General features: G+C 27.2%; 1 protein-coding gene across 1 annotated transcript; it reads left to right on the top strand.

The window, feature by feature from the left end:
• Positions 1 to 3335: 3335 nt before the first annotated feature.
• On the top strand, positions 3336 to 21416 carry LOC113558140 (cyclic nucleotide-gated cation channel beta-1). The gene is given in 14 exon segments (XM_026963647.1): positions 3336 to 3365; positions 7652 to 7806; positions 9288 to 9394; positions 11126 to 11211; positions 11213 to 11276; positions 11343 to 11602; positions 13085 to 13183; positions 13650 to 13837; positions 14449 to 14590; positions 15351 to 15510; positions 16254 to 16435; positions 18407 to 18570; positions 20248 to 20349; positions 20819 to 21416. Coding segments are annotated over 14 exon segments (1845 nt in total). The 3' UTR covers positions 20925 to 21416.
• Positions 21417 to 21435: the final 19 nt, after the last annotated feature.

Genomic DNA, 21435 nt, shown 5'->3' with positions numbered 1-21435 from the left:
CACCCATCCCGAGATCGTCGTGTTTATAATATGGTAATACCATATTGGTCCGGTGCGGCTGATTTTCGTCGCGTGTTTGTTTACCGTTTGCAGCTACGCGTGTATACAACGCGAACAGCGTAAATGTGGGCCCAATTTATTGATTTGCCCGGGAGAACATTTCCTCTCGCGCTTTTCCCATCTTTCCGCCGGCACGCTCTGTCAGCGCTAGTACATCCCCGCGACATTACACGTAAATACGCCACACGTTCGTCACCGTATATGCCGCTGTCGTCGGTATTCGTACATCGCATAGGGTATTCGAACATTACCGACGATCGAATTAAGTGAGTAAACATTATGCATTTTAATAGTTATGATGTCCGGCGCGCCGATCTGTGCCTATATACAACGCGCAGCGTCCGCCGATCGTACCATAGATGCGATTTACCTGCTCGGAACCCCCTTCCGCCCCCCCCCAACCACTCGTCGTGTCGAATATATTTCACAATAATGATAAAGTGTTGTGTAATATTATATATTTTAGTCACGTGTCACACGACTTATCAAACATGTATTATGTATAAGTAACACAATACCTGACTTGTGCGTGAAGCGTGTGCAAACACTTTATGTTTTGAGCATATTATTATTATGCCATTATTGTTTTAGTAAAAAAAAAATAATAAACAACGCGGTTTACGTATAGTTCGAATACGTTTCGCACACTTCCTGCATGCAGAGAAATAAATTGAAAATCGTTTTTAAACAATTCAAGATTTTTGTAGACGAACTAATGTTTTTGCCATCATATTTTGGTTTTTGTGCAGTAATAGATGCCTTACCTATACTTATTTATTATAATTTGAATTTGGTATAAGAACCAAACATTGAAATACCAATAGTACGCAGAACACTGTATTTAGTACACCTATGCCTACTTCTTTTCAGGCGCGGATCCAAGAGAGGGCTAAGGGGCGATAGCCCCTCCCCTCCGTAGACTCTGCCACACAAGTAAATTCTAGGATATCTGTTTTTGGCAACCGATAAAATACGATACGCACACGATATTGCCCCCCCCCCCCGTAAATATACTCTGGATCCGCGCCTGCATCCTATGTATAATTAATCAATTAAAATCTTTATATAGGTAGTTATTAGTTAACTGTAGTAGTATAGCTATTGTATTGTGTCGTTATGATATTAGAAATATTGTCGAATTAATAAAAAAAAAAATACAACATCTATATAAAAATATAGATAGACAATATTCATAGGTAATTTATTATTTTATCAAATTACGATTAATCAAAATGGTGTGCCTATACTGTAGTAAATCAACATTAACTCAATATATTATTGAATTAATAGTAAAAAATAAATAATAAAAGTAAATATAGGTAAGTAGTGTAGTAATTAGAAAATGTAAATTGCATTAGCTACTGCCTGCTGTTATACTAAATACCTATACAAATGTATACTATTATCGTATTATATTATCACACGACTTTGTATTATTATTATATATTACTATAACGATCTCAATTATTATTATATATTACTATAACGATCTCAATTATTATTATAATATTTTGGTATATCTTTATTATTTATATATGTGTATGCGATTACTGTGACATCTCTTGTTCACAATAAATTTTTGGATTAACATTTACATCGATGATCTATTGTACATTTGTTTTCAAACAGTCACGCCTTACTAATTGAGATACCAATGATACTTCATTATCTGGAATAATATTATCGATTCTAAAATATTTTCTTCGTACATAGTTAAACTGACCAGACGTACTCTTTTTCGTAGGACAGTACTCTTTTTTGAAATATGTCCTAGTGTCCTTAACAATAGTGTTAAATACATGTATTGTACTCTTTTTTTTAAAATTATTATGGGCTAATATGTGTTTATGTGATTTTACTAAGATATACTAAATCGTATGCATTTAAATTTTACACTTGGTATTTTTACTTTTAAAAAAAAATTTATACTTCAGTTTGAGTTTACTTTAAATTCTTCAATATCAAAGTATTTTCATCATAAAGACACACATTAAATGAGTTGACATTATAATTTCAAATAATTGGTTTTTATAATTGATAATAATAATAAAATAAAATAAATATAGATGAAAAAAAAACAATTTTTGTAGAAGGAGATGACCTATGGAAATAATAGTAAAATGAGTAGAATAGTATACGCATTAGGCAATTACTACAGAGAAGGAGCTAAGTTTTAAAATTTACTTTTTTAAATTTTTATATCTGGACACCATATATATATATAGTAAACTGTTTCTGAAGGTTTGTTTCGGTAATGCGTACAAAAAAAAAAAAAAAATAATTGAACTTTATAATACTATTTTCAAATAGAACTGGATATTGATCTTTTTTTAAACCTGTACGATATCATAAACTAAATCGTGTTTACAACGAAGTGTTAGATAACTGTTAAATGTGAACAATTTTTAATCACATAACATATATTTTTTTGGCTAATTAATCGATTATTTGAGTAGGTACACGTGTCAAGGTTATTTACCTTTATCACGATTTATATTAAAGTCGAAATAAATATTCACTTGCTGAATATAATGATTTCAATTTTTGCAATGATATAAGTTTAATAATCAAATAAATTTATTATCATAATATAATAATAATAATAATAATAATAATAATTAACATGAAATGTGCACCTACTTAATCTAATGAACGGTATTAGCTATTAGCTAATGTTTTACCTAACATAATTGAATAATGCATTTAATTTTTTTAAATTAACTTATAATATTGTAATTATATACGCGAATATAATAATATAAAGCAACATAACAAAAATAAGTATTTACGTTTGATAGAAAAATTTTGAATTTTTAATCAAATCTCGTTTGTAAACGTTTCAACTTCAAAATCAACCACGGTCCAATCGAACTATTTTTTATACCCTAATAATATTACAGTTCTAATATTTGAAATTAGAAATATGTACCCAATATGGTTATGATTAGGGAACGGATTTTATTGTAAATACATATTTTTATTCGAATGAGATATTTTAAATCCGATAAAAAATGTGTACGATTTAGATCATTCTAATTGAAATAAACCCAAATTTATTTTACATAGTTCTACATATTTGGTAAATAAATAAATATTTAGTACAAATTTTAGTAATTTTTGAGTTTTTCGTTGATTTTCGACGACCTTTAACATCATTATCCGCTTTGTCTAAAACAACAAGACATGTAATTTTTGATAGAGATATTTTAATAGGAAAAATTCACTAAAGATCTCTGGAAATTGAATACACTCCTCTAATATAGTGAATAAGAATTATGCCCCTATCACATCTGTTATGTGAAACGGTATTTTAGCCAATACAAAAGTATTACAAACCGTCCAATTTTTTTATTAACAAGCCTATAACAACATGTTGTTTCTCATTGCTTTTTGTTCCGGAATAATATTCATAATTTTATATACCAATATCATTTGTATTACTTTTATTATTTAATATTTGTAATTATAAAATATTTATTTTTTGTAATTTTCAATACTAATAGATACATTTTTCCAATTTTTAAATATTTTGGAATTTTCATTCCATATTTTAAGAAAAATCGATACATATAATAAATATGTACATATATTGATTTTTTTATTACAATAAAATCCGTTCCCTAGTTATAATATATTTTAAAAATTATATTGTGTACTAAAATTTAAAAGCGTTGTTTATACCTAATAAATTTGAAAAATGCCTACAAAAATTTCGGCAACTGTGTCTGCTAGGTATATATGATTGGAAAAAAAATCCAACCAGTCAAACAACAATAATTAATCATTAAAGAAGATAGATTATTTGCCGATAAATATGCACTGTAATCCAGTAGTGGCGTCCCGTAAGTAGGTTACGCAGTGTGATCGTTAGTGTCGCCGTTGTCTCCTGATCGGTGGCAACCGAGCCCTGCAGTACTACACGGAGTTGTCCGTGATCATCTTTTCATTGAATTCTATTGACTCGGGACTACTGTGACACTGCGGGTGTCCCAGCTACTTTTGCATAACCCTCTCGTCTATAATATTATGGTCGGCTAATATTCTATATTGTTATATCCACACTATACGGCGGACCAGACGGTGTTCTCCGAGCAAATTAAATACATAAAGTATATATGCAACGGCAAACAATAACGAAACGAAAAAAAACTTTCTTTTGTCCCGCAATATCGCTTTCATCACTTAAGGTCCTATGTTTTATATTATAGGTACATTTATATATTATACGCGCGCGATTCCTTGGAGCAAATGCGGCAGGTACCTATGTAGTTCCGTTCCTAGTGCGAGTTACGTAAACAATTATTATTATTTTTTTTGTTTCTATATACTTTAGTAAAAACACAATTATTGCCGGATGTCAAAAACATTCTAAATTAATAAAATAATATAATACCGATAAAAGAAATAAGGAAATTTCACACTAAAATTTTCTCGAGGCATAATATCCAAAGTCTTCTTTGCATCATTAACATTCTATCTACCTTGAGAATTTGATAACCGACTATAGATTTTACGTTTACTAATTTAATTGTACAATAAATTCTAATGATGTGTTTTGAATTATATTATGTATGCATGCATATACTTACTTGCGTAACTGTTTTAACCTTTTGAAAGCTCTTATACGTATATTATGTCTCTACCGTTCACTAGATTTTTTAGATTTCGAGTGTTGCATTTGTTGATTTTACTACGATGTATGATTTTTTTTTTTATGTCATTACATTTAAACCAAAAAAAAAAATATTTCAATCTCGAACTTTGAATTATTTCTGGTAGCAATCTAAGCAATCTAATTGATGATTGAGGCAAGAAAAGAGTAAAAATAAGGTATTCTCAATACTTTTCAAAATAAATCGGAAAACAAAAATACAGAAAAAGGAAATATTTACGCGAAGTCGCGAAACAAGCCTTACATGATATCAATTCAATTGATTTTTTTTTTATTATTAAAAATTCAGTTAAAATCTGTACAACGTTTTTACATTGATTTGTGATGAAAGCTATACGCAGATAAAAAATAATAATAATATACTTTTGTAATTCAAAATGAATAACCGTGCAGATTTTACATTGTCGCCAAATATTCAAATTAATATTTAATATATTAATATGCTATAATTTTCAAAATATTTAGACATGTTCTGTGTTATTCATAGACATAATTTGAAATATTTTTAGTTACCTATTTTCTTAATTTTGTATTATTTATGTAAAATACAATTTTAGATTATATGTTACAAAAATTGAAAAATTAATATAAAAATTTTTCCTTATAAGCAGGGCTTGGGACCTATAGCACTTAAAATCTTTAAAATAAGTGCTTAAAAACATCATTATAAGCACTCAAATAAGCATTTAAAAACATAGATTTGAGCAAAAATATTTAATAAAAAAAAAGTTTCTTTTTACATGATAATTTAAAAAACTTAAATTTGTACAAAAATATTTAATCAAAAAATAAAAATGTTTTTGATACATTAGGTAATAGACATAATTTGTAACCGTGCTAAAAATAATATAATTAAAGACTACAAAAATATTGGAACAAAATGATTAGGAAAAATTTCTTACTAAAAAACCAAAATAACTCTTTATGTTATAAAAAAATCAAACTTAAATATCGAGACATTTTGCCTTATTGTTTAGATTTTCCGAAAAAACCATAAAAAGTAGAAAAACTGGAAATAAGCACATTTTTAAAAAATTATTGAAAAAAGCAAAAAAATGTACTTTCAAATTTCATAATTGAACGTGTTTTAACATAACATGCACTTCTATAGCACTCTGCTACATTCTAAGTCAATCCATAAAAATAAGCAAATACTTTAAGTTCCGAGCCCGGCTCATAAGATTATGAAAGCTTCATGGAAGCTTAACTTACATATATTTTATTATGAGTTTTATAATAGGTACTAATGCTAATTATGCATTAATATACAAGTACATAAATTTAAATTGTAAGTATAGGGAACGCTGATTTTACATTATTGTTATTGACATATAAATTAAGACAAATGAAAGCGCAACATAGGAACTTAGGTGTATTCCATTCCAACGTACCTATTGATCTAGTGAAGCGATAAAAGTTCCGAAAAAAAATATTTAAATTTTTCGTTTTATCTAATTGAAATCTACTTTTCTACATTTTTAATTCTATTTCCATAAAATCTTAAAAAGTCATATTAAAAAAATAGAAATTAAAAAATTATCATGTTTTAATTTCTAAAGAAATTAAAATCAAAAATGTGGGAAAGTCTTTCTCAAATAGACTTCACAAAAATTAAAAACGGTTTTCAGAATTCTTATTGCTTCAATAGAACAATCAGTACGTTGGAAATAGGACACGTCTAAATTAATATGTAGCACGTTTGTCAAACAATGACAGAAAATCTCTACTTCCAATCACCTCAATAGCAATATTATATGATATGTATAATTATAACAATTAATAATACAGAATAGGTGTATGTAATATTTTTAACAAAATTAGTTATTTAGTTCAAAATATCATTCCTACTACGGAAAAAAATTACTAATATTACTTTAAGATAAATTAATTTTAAAATATCCTTAAAAATCAAAGCTGTCACGTGGTGACTTTTCTGGTTTATTTTTTTTAACTACTTTTTCTGAATATCAAATTTTTGATCGACTTAATATATCCATATAGTTATGTAGTTCATATTTAATAGGTATTAAAAAATTGAATTAATCATAGGTATATAATATACTCGTTATGATATACCTGCTGCCCGGGGAGGCAGCATTGCAGCAATGGTAATCCAAATTTCCCTCTCTGGCTACGATTCCAACTTGAAAAATAAATAAATAAATATATAAGTATATATTATATACTACTATTATATTTTACACTGATAGGAATTCGCTAATTTTAAGACACATTCTACTGCCCCCGATGTAAATTAATATACCACCGATAGATTAGCATTTAAAACCAATATTTACAAAATACGTAGGTATACAGAAAGATTAATTAAATTACTGTAATAATTTGACTGGCCTTCTGAAGGACGATGCAATAAGTAAGATTTGTTTTCAATAACAATATTGTTGAATCATTTAATTAACATGGATATTCTGTTTGTATTGCATTATAATGAGTAGGCATAGTAGTTGGAGGCCTACGTATCATATTATAATATCGTATCCTAATTGAAAACATTATTCCTATTAATATCACGACTATTTGATTGTTAATAATTTGAAAGAAAATAATTCTTGACAACATTTATTTTATTCTAATGACAATAACGTCTTTGTTAGTTTTTATTTTAATGTTGATCAATAAAATGTTCAGTAATAATTTATTCAAAATTAATAAAATATATATATTTTAGGTATAATAGTTAGAATAAGTTTTATACAAAAGAGATTTAAGATTCATATTGTTATCCCTTCCGCGTGCTTAAAATTTAAATGTATTTAAATTAATGTGAATATCAACATAATATATTCAAAAATATAATAAAATGTTACAAGTTAAATATTGTTATTAGTGAATTACTTTTGTTGGTACTATTACTACTATTATTAATAAATTATTTAAATTTGTATTTATGAATTATAGATGGATAGAATACCACCACAATATGATTACTATAACACAACTGATGAACCATGGTTGTCTGATAATATGCCAATTACAAATGAAAGTTCTTCGGGATCTGATGAATTGTATTCCACATTTACCACACCGGTTTCTCCAATTGAACAATCTACAAGGTATTTTAATTAATAATTCACTACCTATTTATACTGATTTAAGAAAATATGTATTTCACAAATATTATACGTATAATATATTAATATCCATGTTTAATCTTTTTGCACTTATATTTTCCTTCAGATTTTTGTGTTAAATATTTATATTATGTGTTGGGCTGATGTTAAATTTATTAATAAATTTGTTTGTGTCTATAGCCTATACATTTATATAGATTAAAGTAAAAATTATGAATTTGGGGTTCCAAGCGGAAATATTCCATCTTCTCATATGTTCAATTTTAACCATTTATAAATATAGACTGGCATACACCGTATAATAAAATGTACATGCCTATGAAGCTTTCTTAAAATTTAAGGGGATTTTAGAAGTACAATATACAGGCAATTTTCTAAATGAGTACGTAGCAATACTAGTGAGTGATCATTAGTGTGTAAAAGAAACAACGGAACGCTTTCACACATACACGCACATGTTAATAACGTACTTTACACAACAAACTATTTACCTGATACATTTTTTAAAAACTTATTTGAATTCGCCATAAAATTTACTCGAAAATGACTTTCTAAAATTTTAAACTAATTTGTTCACTTCAATAATACTATCGTTTTAATATTCTTAGTATTAAAAATTTAAAATTTTAATCTTAAAGAGTTTCGGAGTTAAATTTCAAAAACTGGAAAAATCACTATCAACTTAACGTTATAACGAATTCAAGTATATTTTCAGAAGCTTGAACAGGATAGTCAGTATGATTGTATAAGTTTTCTATTTATGTAAAAAAAAAATATTACAGTCGATATCATCTAATACATTTTAGTTACTGTAAATATTCGAAATGTTTCAATTTTAAAGCTAAAATAATTAATTACTAATTACCGATTAGTAATTATGAAAAGAGTATAGTTTTAATTATCTGAAATAAAATGTTGAAATATGGAATACATCGGTGAGGGTGACACATAACATATATTTTTATTTAACTAAGGTACCCTCTTTTTACACTTACGTTGAACAAATTTATTTGATCATCGTAAAATTTTATTTTATAATATGAATATATTTTTAAAAATTTTTAAAATATATTTCAAGAAATTTAATTGTATTTATTTTTGAATTAGTCAAAGATATAATCCTACTACTATTTTAACCAATTAATCCAACACCTTCTATAAGTACTTTAAAAAATATATTACTTATAGCAACTTCCTAATATAAACTTATAATGGAAATTAATAATTAAATTTTCCAAATATTAGCAAATGAGAAATTCAAATTTTAAGACTAGGAAATTATTTATTTATAATTAATCATTAAAGTATATCAAAATTACTTGAAAATAAATACATATAAGATATAACTGTTTATTACAATGGTAGCTTTCAAGAACAATAATTTAAAAAAAAAATGATTATCGAATAAACACAGTGAACTACTTTGCTACCGTTTGTACGTATGTATTAATTTCATGTTGCAGTTTGAATGCGATTAAATTAATGGACAAATTAAATGAACAATGCTCCAAAGAACGAAACAAGTGCGAGAACTATGTTTTGCCATCTTCGTCGAGTATGAGTTTCACCGGTATGTGTATTATAGTATAGTACTCCAATACAGTAGTTATAAGCCCACAGCGATAATTATTACTGCAGTGTTGGCGCCGAGGGTGGGCCATATCTGAATAAATCTCTCGGCCTCGTAATGGTGAGTGGTCCATTATCCCGAAATTTTCATGGTTACAAACATTTTATATTATTATTTTAGTTACATGCTATAATATTATATTATATGTATAAAATTAGATACCTAATGAGTAGGTAATAGAAAACATGTGCCCACCGGCTACTAGGATGTTGATTATTATTTATTAGTCAACACTTGATAATATATTTCTTTTATAGATTTGTGTATTTCCGCAGTATTAAAGTAAATTGCAGGTAACATATGACAGATTTAAAAAAAAAAACTCAGTCCACAAACATTACAAAGATGCTAATCAAATAATTGCACAGGGATAGGGCAACATTTTCGTTTTTTTTTATAAATATTTTAAGTTTAATTACCTTAGTTACTATTTAGTTTTATAATAATTATAACTAATGATCAATTAAATACTGGAAAATAAAATTCAACATCAAAATTGTAATCAAAGAACTTTATTTTAAGCAAAATATTTGTATTAAAATAGAAATATTATAAAAAAACATACGAAAAGCAATTAAAAGAAAAAGAAAAAAATGTTGAAGAGCCGATTCCAGTACTTTAGCTAAAAGCGTACATTTTTAATGAAAAAATAATATTTTTCCTAAGAATGACTAGTCAGCAAGACTAATCCACTAATATGTTTTGGCACCAATTCGAGTTAGATTTATAGTATTTATAATTTATATATATATATAAATTATATACATCGAAAATTCTATCTATTTTGAAAAGTAACCAGTTTCATGAAATGGAAACATCTTTTACACACTACGTAAAATAAAAAATATTTCACGAAATGACCAGCCCAACATTTGAACATTTGACTTGGTTTTATTTTTTTTTTTTTTTGCAATGTGATCGGTTACTTAATGAAAAAAAAACATCATTTATCGGACAAAGTTAATATTATTATTTATTTATGCCATATCTATACCATATAAGATTTTCATTCGTAATTTTGACTTATTTAGTAAGTCATAGTTAATATATATTAATATGCAGTAAGTTAATACACGGTGTCGCAGTCATATTTTATAATGATACATAAATATTTATAAATATCGAATTAATATTTATATTAAACTAAAAAAAAAAAAAAGTAAAATAAGAAGGTTATACTCGAGTACCGTGAAGATAGTAACAACGGTTGTTACATTTCATACTACAACTACCTTCTTTTAATAGAAACACGTCGTTTAGATTAACATGCACTTTTACACGAACAACTTGAGCCCTACGGTCCTAACTTTCTAATACAACCCAGAACAGTATCACGCAAAGTTATTGATTACTTTTGTTTGTCAATTGTTCAGCTGAAATAAAAATTGTAATGGCATATTTCCAGAACTGCAGAGTACTTATTGGTATATCAAATACATAATATGTTAATGTGGAATAGACTTTATAATAATAATGTATTAAATACGAAATATTTTCGTAATTCACAGAGTACCCATGAATAATCAGTTTTCACTTCATGACATGTATACAAATTTTCATGTGAAAAGCTCGACTTCACCAAGTGGTTACCACGTACCTATCTATACCCACCCGTTCAAATGTGATGCTGCACATATTATAATAATAATTTTTGTTGTTAATTGATTATAGACGCGGATAGCTTGCACCCGTTGTCGGCTCATTCAAGGTTCCAATTATCCGACATGCCAATAGAACTACAGCCGGAAAAGTCATTAGGAAAAACGCTCGTGGTTCTTTTTGGCTTGGGTCACTAGTCTGGACTTCATCATCGAACCTCAGAGTACGCACGCCGATCGCCACAAACAGTTTTGACATCGTTGTAATCTCGACGTGTTCTATTATTTAGGCTTATGTTACGTGGCATGGTTAAGCCTCGTTACCATGTGCTACCTGTACAATTGTTGGGTGATACCGTTGCGTATAACATTTCCTTATCAGACACCGGAAAACCTATGGAAGTGGATGTTGCTAGACTATTGCACGGACGCGATCAATTTGCTGGACACGTTTGTGATTAAACCGCGTATTATGTACCTTAAGGACGGGTTTTGGGTGCGTGATCTGAAACTCATTGAAGTCAACTATTTGGAAAAACTTCAATCGAAAGTAAAATAGACTTGATTTTATTAAATTAGCGTACGTAAATTTAATAAATTTTGTTTATAAATTTCTAAGAAAACATAATGTCATTAATCAGTTCATTAGGATTAGAGGGTAGGCACTTACTTAAAACATACAAAATTAGAATTATACTACATAATATACTCAATATTCATAATATGTTTTGAACTATAGAACAATATTATATATCTATAATTCTTTTGATTAGAGACATTAATTACCAATGTGAATGTAAGGACAGAAGTGTATTATAATATGTATTTATATTTTATAGCCATTAATTTAAGATATAGATATATATTGTACATTAAATATATTTTTAAAGTAATTTCATCAGACTAAAAATGGGGGGAATTCAATATGACCGAACAAAATATATCATTTAACATAATTTAAATCTGAAAATACCTATTGGCTATCATTATAAGTTATAACAATAAACGTAGGTACATATAAGAAAAATTAAAAATTATGATTGATAAACAATTTATAAAATATACTATTATTTTATTAATACAATTTTATTATTATTATTATTGGTCTTAAAATACATCGACAACTTGATCATTAAATTTATGCACATTTTGTTATTTACATTTTTTTTTAAATTAAATTATATAATAAATCGGTTTTTTAAGAAATACAATTATGTTCTTATAGTGTTGTTTTAAGGGCTCGATCCTAGAGCTTGACAGATTTGATCTGTAATACAATTTTATTATTAGATTTGGACAAGTTGAAATAAAATAAAATGTAATAAGTAATAATATTCAAACATTAAAATATTAATATTAATTTAAGTAATTCTAACTTACTTGTAATAGCCTAATTTAGCTTTAATATTAAATTAAATAATAATCATTTCAATTTCAACATATTTAATTACAATTAACGTTTTATATGTATTAAATTTTAACATAAAATATTCAATTAGCAAAATTCTATGAAGTCGAGCACTATTATAAATAATTAAGAAAATTATATTTTTGGGAATGTTCTTTCTTTTTGAATAACGTTAAATATAATAAAATTTAAATAAAGTTTCAAAAATAAATAACAATTAATTAAAAAAATTAAATAACTTTTAATTTAAAATACAATAACACTTTAGTAACATTTAAGTACCCAAAAATGAAAAAACCGTTAATATAATAAACAGTGTTATACGATTGAAAATGTTATATTTTTTTACGAGTAGTAACACGATTGAAAACGATTGTCGGCATAATATTATATTAATTTAAAAATATTAATATTTTAATTATATTGTATCGTAATATTTATAGACTGATTATTTCGCAATTTTAGCTGTATTCAAGTTACAACATTGTTTATAATAATTAATTTAATATTATTCATCTATTTATTTTTATTTTAAACCAAATGTACAATTATTTATGTGCATAATATTCAAATTAAAGGAATAAAATGTTATAATTTATTATCATTTTATTATTTTATTTTTAGTTGGACATCATTTCTCTTTTGCCGGCTGACTTGATATGTCTAACACCAGGATTTACTTCAGAAATGTTACCTTTGATGAGACTAAACAGAATTATTAAGGTAAAACAATAAAGTATCATAATATAATTTATAATTATAATTTTTGACGTTTCAGAAGTTTTATAATACCTATATTTTAGGAGTAAAACAGAAATATTTTTAAAGAGAGTCTAATTAAAACATTGGTGGAATAATTTACATTTAAGTTTAGCTAATCGGGGAAGTGGGGAACTTGTTTCAAATATAATTTAAGTACCTACTTATACATACCAGCAATATATTCAAATTCAAATGCTCATTACTCCTGTATTACTATAATTTTTATATTAATTATTATAAATTATTCATTGGGAAGAAAATAATTTTAAATCTTTTTTTACTAATATCGTATATCCACATATCTAATTTGAAGTATAAATGATTAAATAAATACTCATTTAACTATAATATTACAAAAATTGATCTGCCTACCCATACAACAATGCAAATAAAATTACGGCCTCTTTGTTTGTTGATTTCTATAAAGATTCAGACGTTTTGGGAATTCTTCGATCATTTCGACAGTGTTTTGTCGTCGCCGTATGTAGTCCGAGTAACAAGAACATTGACATACATGGTCTACTTAGTGCATTTGAACGCGTGTGCGTATTACTATGTTTCGGTTAAGGAAGGGCTTGCTACGAACAATTGGGTGTTCAACGGTCAGGGAAACGCGTAAGTATAACTTTAACACCAAAATGTACATTAAAAAGTCAGTAATTAAATGTATACATAGTACCACAATAGCGCGCAACGGTCATTGGTGTCAACCACACGAACTCAAGCTAAGATTTTTACCTAACTTAAATCTGCAAGTACCTATACATAGGTCATTATCTCTTAGAACCTCGACTACCCGCGGACCGATTTTTAAAAATATTTCACCGTGTACCACGAGGGCTGAGGACAACTTGCTACCATTATATACCACGCCTGTAATGTTGTACCCTAGTCTTCTTCTAAAAAAGTTTCTTGTATACTGTGATTATAACTTTGTAACCTTATGTCCTTATGTCATAAAAATAGGTATATTTGAAATTATACAAATAATCTTAATCTTCAATTTTATATTGGTTAGCTCAAATGACTCTCGCGTAGTACACTACAGGAACAAATTTAATTGTATTATATTTTAAGTTATCACCTACGGGTTTTCTTATATTTTTTTAACCATAGATGCCAAATAAAAAAATTTGATTTCAAAAACTAAAATTATTATTTCTCTTTCCAAAATTCAAATGTTAACACAATTCACATAATACTTAAGTATATATAATACTGCGCAGGTACATACGCTGTTTTTTCTTCGCCACAAAGACAGCAACGTCCATTGGGAAAAATCCACACCCGGAAAACGAAGCTGAATACTTGTTCATGACTGCTAGCTGGCTGATGGGCGTTTTCGTATTTGCAATTTTAATTGGACAGGTATGTAGAAATATTTATAGCAGCATAAAGCACTATAATATGGTTAATATGCCAGAAATTGAATTTTTGTACCTATATAGTATAGATTTTTTTTATATATATATATATACTCGTAACTCGTACGTACCTACTAATATAATATTATATATGTAAGGACAGTCTGAATAGTTCTTGGCCCGGAAATTTCAAAAATTACCACTCGTTACGCTTTCAATGATTCTTTCACAAATCAAAGTCGCTCGAATAATTTAAAAAAATATGCTTTACCATCAATACTTTCATAATATTGCTAATTTAGAGGTGAATTCTTGTTAATAATCGTATAGTCATCTAGTGTTGAACGATAAACCGAATTTATAATTACCGTTTATCCAGGATTTTGGATCCAATCCATCAATTTGTATAAAACTAACTAGAAGTAAAAAGTAGAAACTAGAAATTTTCTAAAATGAATCTCGTAAGGTTATATAATATTTTAATTTCCAAACTAATTATACGCATTAATCCCATTAATCCCATTATAAATTGACAATTGTTCATACACTTCACTATTTCAGTCCTTTAAGTCTAAATAATATGAGAAGGAAATTTAATACAAATTTATAATGAATACTATTATATAGTTCTTATTTATGTAATAACTTAATGTAGGCACGTAATATTATACACGAATATGCATTGTAATTTGCATTAATATATCATTTATGTGAAATTTGTTAAATTGTGTTTTTTTCTGATATTTTTATATGCTTTCTTATAGATTCGTGACATAATAGCAACGGCCACCAGATCTCAAACCGAATATAGGAAACTGCAAGACGAGACGTTAGAATACTTGAGGAAATTGAACATACCTCCACGGATACGAGAACGAGTTGAACAGTGGTTTTCGTTCACTTGGGAACAACAAAGAACCTTAGGTGGATATTTTATACTTAATAAACATAAAAATTGTGTATAACGTGTAGGTAACTACATATAACTATTATATAAATAGTCAATAGTTATAGTACCTACGCACGTTCTACAAGTGGGAAAACATTTCCGACTGCGACGATTTATTTTTTCAATTTCATTTTTTAACAATACTTTCAAGTTACCATAAACGCAATGTGAGAGAGGGTAAAAGAACTTTAGGTACGACATTTTCCAAAAATTTTATAATAATATATATTAAAATTATTTTTTAATAAATGGGTAATATTGTTATGTAAGGTTTGAACCTCTCAATATTTCATAGTATGGCTTGAATTATAGGCGCAGATGGACCAACAAATGAAGATACTATATACTAGGGATGGCCAACATGACTATGTACGCGAGCCACGTATATTAATGCAATTATATCAAGAGCCAAATTATCTAATCTGTACTTTTATACCACAAAATTAATAAGGATAGCCAACATCCGATAAACATATCAAACTACGAAATATGAAATTATAAAATAATAATAATAATAAAACATTTTTTTTTTTATAAATGTATGCAAAAAAAATTAAAATTTTTGTAAATAAGACCGCGAGCCGCATACGTCGATGAAGAGAGCCGAAATTTGGCCACCCCTGCTATGTACATACTCACCAGTCAACATAAATATGCTTTTTGTATACACTTCTATTTTAATATATTCCTTTAATATTTTTTATATTCTTATAAACAGACGAAAATCGTATTTTGGACTCTCTGCCGCATAAAATGAAAACTGACGTAGCCATCAACGTGCATATGAAGACGCTGAACAAGGTGCAGTTGTTCAAAGATTGCGACAAAGCACTACTGCGTGAGCTGGTGTTAAAATTGCGTCCGATATTGTACTTGCCGGGCGATTATATATGCCGCAAGGTGAATATATATAGTTATTTCTATGCACGTGTTAAGTATTGTAGACTTTTGGTTTAGATAATTCGAATGCTGCGACCATATAACACATACTAGTATACCGTATACCTTACTCGATATATTTATTATATTTTTTTTTTAATCGGCTTGGGTACACAGCATACATAACCTATATACTTGCGAAATGCATATTACATGTATTAGTGCACAAATTCATTTTCATTTTTATTTTTATTTTTCGTGTAACACACGTTAAGTATTAAAAAAACGTCATACCACTTGTGTAATATTTTCGTCTCACAAATGTATAACATAATTATTATACTAATCGAATTCGGGTTCCACAGAAATAATGGTGTGCTGTAGCCCGTAAGCTTTAATGTTATGGTGAATAATAACTTACCTATTATCAATCATTAAAATAAGAGTAATAACTATAGAAGTATAGTAGCATAGGCGTGCGCAGGAGGGATACCGGGTATGCCATGGCTTCGCCTGCGGGTCTGCGGAACCAACTTGTTTATAAATGTTATTATTTATAAAAAAACTTTTGATAGAAGATTAGAACTATAATGAAGAATTACATAAATTAAGTTCATATTAATATTAGTAATAAAATGCAAAGTAAAAATTATATTTGTACTTATATTGACTATTGTTTTGAGAACTTTGTAGTTATGTAATACATATTTTAAAAAAAATTCTGATTTATGTTTTTTTGAAGGGAGATAAAAATTGAGTTATTTTTAAGTATATTGGCATCCCTGCGAAAAAAGTCTGCGCACGCCTATGAAGTATAGAGCATCTCATAGGTTTTAATGATATTTTAATTTTAAAGTGAGCTACATAGCAATGTAAAATCACCATAATCGTCGAGATAAAAATAGTATCTCTTTTAACATAAAAAACAAATGTAATTAAAATATTATAATTTTGAAAATCGCTTCAAAAATAAGTCTATCATAATAAGAATCTAATCAATGAGATGACCTAGTTTTATATTCTTATGTTTAAGTTTGATAATCGGTCAATCACAGTAATATAAAAACTAATAACACAAATTTGCTATATTAATATACGTTTGTAAGACGAAGACGACATAATATGTCGATATTATGCGGATGTGTCATAGACATTATGTTAATATAATATAGAGTGTACATATTATGTCATCCACACCGTGCTGAAAGTTTCGAAGTGCCAACTTAGTCAGAAACAAACAGTCGATACGTGCGCATAATATACATACTATGATGCGTAATAATCAATAGGTATAGACGGGCAGAATCGCAGAATAATCGTGTGTTAATGTTATACTATATTACTACCACTACTGCCGGGATGGGCCCGATAGGAAAGTGCCCACCCGCATTTTTTTATAAGTACTATTCTAGTATAAATCCGATGCTCAATTAAAAATAAAAATATGATTTATAAGTAGTTAGAAAAAAATTGTTTTGATTAGATTAGGTATTTCAATAAAAATTTAAGATTTGAATATTTAAAGAGAAATTGTAGATTCTTTTTGTATTATGCAGGATATTGTATTCTAAATATTGTTTTTGTTTCCATAATTTTTTCCATTACAATTATTTTTTGTTTATGGTTAATCTAGAAATGAAATATCTAAGAACTAAAGTAAATTATATCATATAGTTTATGTTTTAGTAAAAGGTAAGCTTCCATTTGTTATAAAAATGTTAAAATTAACTATGGCCCATCCACAAAAAAAGTTCTGGACACGCCACTGCACTCTCTTCCTGCTACAAGTCCAATTATTTATAATAATAAGTATAAGTCTACAATAATGAGAATGCCACATACTCTCAACACGTTATGATAGTGCACACTGCATCATACTATAATAATCGTGCAGGCCAACAGAAACTACTATATCACGACAATTTTGATAATTTATAGGAATCAAAAAGTTAACAATGTTAACATAATACCTATACTGTACATATTCCTTAGGGCGAGGTCGGCAAAGAGATGTACATTGTAAAAACCGGACAAGTCCAAGTAGTCGGCGGTGAACACGACGACGAAGTGTTAGCCACGCTCACAGAAGGTTCGGTGTTTGGCGAAATCAGCTTATTGAGCCTGTGCGGTACTAATCGGAGGACGGCGGACGTCAGGTAATACGACTGTAATAGCAAATACAGGTATACTTAAACTATTTGATTAAGTACCTATAATTTGATGGTGGTTTGACCCGATGTGGCGACATGGCGTTTTCATAAAGACTTTTATGATAGCCTTTCATAACCTCTTGTACAATATTTTGATCGCCAACCTCTTTGTATGACCAAAAAATTTACAAAAATTTAGACAGATTTTTGTGGACATAATTAACTGATTGAATTTTTTGATAGAAATGCCAAATTTCATAAAAGCCATTTTTTTTTCACCACCAGACCACTTTTTCTTCATCGTGGTAAATACATGTATTTTATTATGTACGAGCGGTGATGCATGTATGAGGTTGAAGAATAATACAATTTGAAGTAACTTTTGTCATGAATAACCTATTTCGTGATATTATTTTTTTTATATAGCTATTGAAGTTATTTATTTTACTTTTAGTATTACAGTAGGCTGAAAAATTTTAAATCTTAGATATAAAAAACATTTTTTATGAATTTCTAACTATAAAATAATTTAATAATGTACACGATTTTTATTAATTTTGTAAAATCTACGGATTTTTAATATTTCTTTATTAAGAACTTATGAGGAGCTTTTTATTAAATGTTCAAACATTTCTACCAAACAAACATTTTTTAATCGACATTTATAAAAAAAAAAACTAAAAATTTATTATGCCTTTAAATAGCTCAAAATGTTTAAATATTTTGAAAATTTTATCGTGAATAGAAAATTATAATATCAAAAATATCAAGTGTCTATATAGTTATTCGTTTTCAAGTTACATAAAAAAAAACAAATCGATTTTATCAAAAATTAAATTTGCGTAGAAAATTATTATTGCTTTTCCCAATTATAAAAATAAGTACTGAGAATTTTTATGTTTGACTTTGCTATAGTACAAGCTAAATACAATTTTATGATATTTAAAACTACCCCCATTTTTAAAAATCGACGCATTTTATCTATAACTTAACATGACATACTTATATTACTGGTTATACTCATCCACAAAAAAAACCACATCATTGTAAAATCAATACATTCATTACTTCCACTCAGAATCTGAAATACTTACTCAATGAACACGAATTTAAATGTTTTATATAATTAAAAATAAAACTAATATATTAGTTTATAAATAACATTATAATATTAGTATACTAGGTGAAATAGTAAAATAAATATATTGTTAAAATTACGTAGGTAGTATAATTAATTTAAATTTAAAATTTAAAAATACATTGTTTACGGATAATCTACGCTTTAATGTATATTATATTATCGTTTCGTGTGTGTTCATATATAGTCATGTCAAAATAATTAATAACTAAAATAAAAATTTTAATGAAAAGTGCATTTTGGGGGGAGGAGAGCGTTTGTAATAAAAAAAATGCATTCCGAGTAAATAATTTTATTTATATAACAGATACAATTCAATGATATAATTTATTATTGATTAATACATATTTTAAGATTTTATCAAAAATTAGGTATTTAAATAATGATTATTAAAATATGATGCTTATTAAATTAAATAATTAAGGTACCTAATTGTTTAAGACATTTATGCGATCAAAATGCTTATTTGACCTATATTTTGATAGTTCCTAAGATATTTAATTTTGGGCTCTATCGATAACTAATATTTCTAACATACACTACAGGTCTCACGGATTTTCCAATATTTTTGTTCTGAGCAAAGAAGATCTTAACGAAGCTATCAAGTTTTACCCGAACGCCCAAGAAATACTGAAACGCAAAGCAAGGTGAGTAACCACGTGTGTCACGTTTTAATTATAATAATTATCCTTTTAGAGATATAATAGCGTATAGCATAATGAATAAATTAAATAAATAATAATTAGGTGAGTACTAGAACAATAGGGGTAAATGAGATAGGTATTATATATATTGCGGATTGTATAATATAATATTAATTATTAGGTATAAAAGTTGCTCTGGCATTTTTAGTGTGTCAAGTGTCAAAGTATCAAATTGTATGTGTTTTTATTAACAGTTATTAAACGATTTAAACAAGTTAAAACCAGCTTAATGAGTGCAAAATATTATAACTACATGATATTTTTACGTTCTTAATTCTTGATTTAAATCGTTTATTTACTTAAATATATATATATACATATCGATTTGAATTTTACTGAAATAAATCAACCTTTTCTGATAGTTAAGTAGTTATTCAGCTTAATTTAAAGATTTCTGTTTTCTTCGTTCTAGGGAGCTGATTCAGCAAAATGCAGCAAGAGAACATAGGCAAATACCTAATGAATTATTGGACGACCAATACGGAAACAGCACGGAAAACTTAATGCGAGTTTTATAAATTTACTCGAGTATTTAAAAATCGACACCACACTTAACTATATTATTATATAAAATATAATAATAATAATATGTAAACAATTATTTCCATAATTATAATACATCTACACATAGGTAATACAGTATAAGAATACAAAAAATGTCAATATTTATATCTAAATGTACCAGTGACGTTCCTAGACCCATTTTTAGGGCATAAGGAAACTAAATAAGATAGGTTTTAGCATATTATAGTATTAAATTGCTTATTGTAAAATAATATATATTTATTTTTATATAAGTAAATATGTTTTAAAGGATGTATTAATTACACACGTGTGTTGTGTTCACGTGATTACTAACGCATAAAAAACGTAGCAAATCTTACGTTCAGAATAATATAAATCTGACACTTTAGTTAATTTATTAGTATAATGATATGTGACAATATATTTTAATATTTACATCAGAATAAATATGAAATTCCGAGTGAAATACGGAATTTCCAAACTAATTGTTTCGAAAAACCAACA

The sequence above is a fragment of the Rhopalosiphum maidis genome, chromosome 3, assembly GCF_003676215.2.
Source record: "Rhopalosiphum maidis isolate BTI-1 chromosome 3, ASM367621v3, whole genome shotgun sequence".
Lineage (NCBI taxonomy): Eukaryota > Metazoa > Arthropoda > Insecta > Hemiptera > Aphididae > Rhopalosiphum > Rhopalosiphum maidis.
The sequence above is the reverse complement of the archived record's forward strand: the minus strand, read 5'-3'. Positions and strand labels throughout refer to the sequence as shown.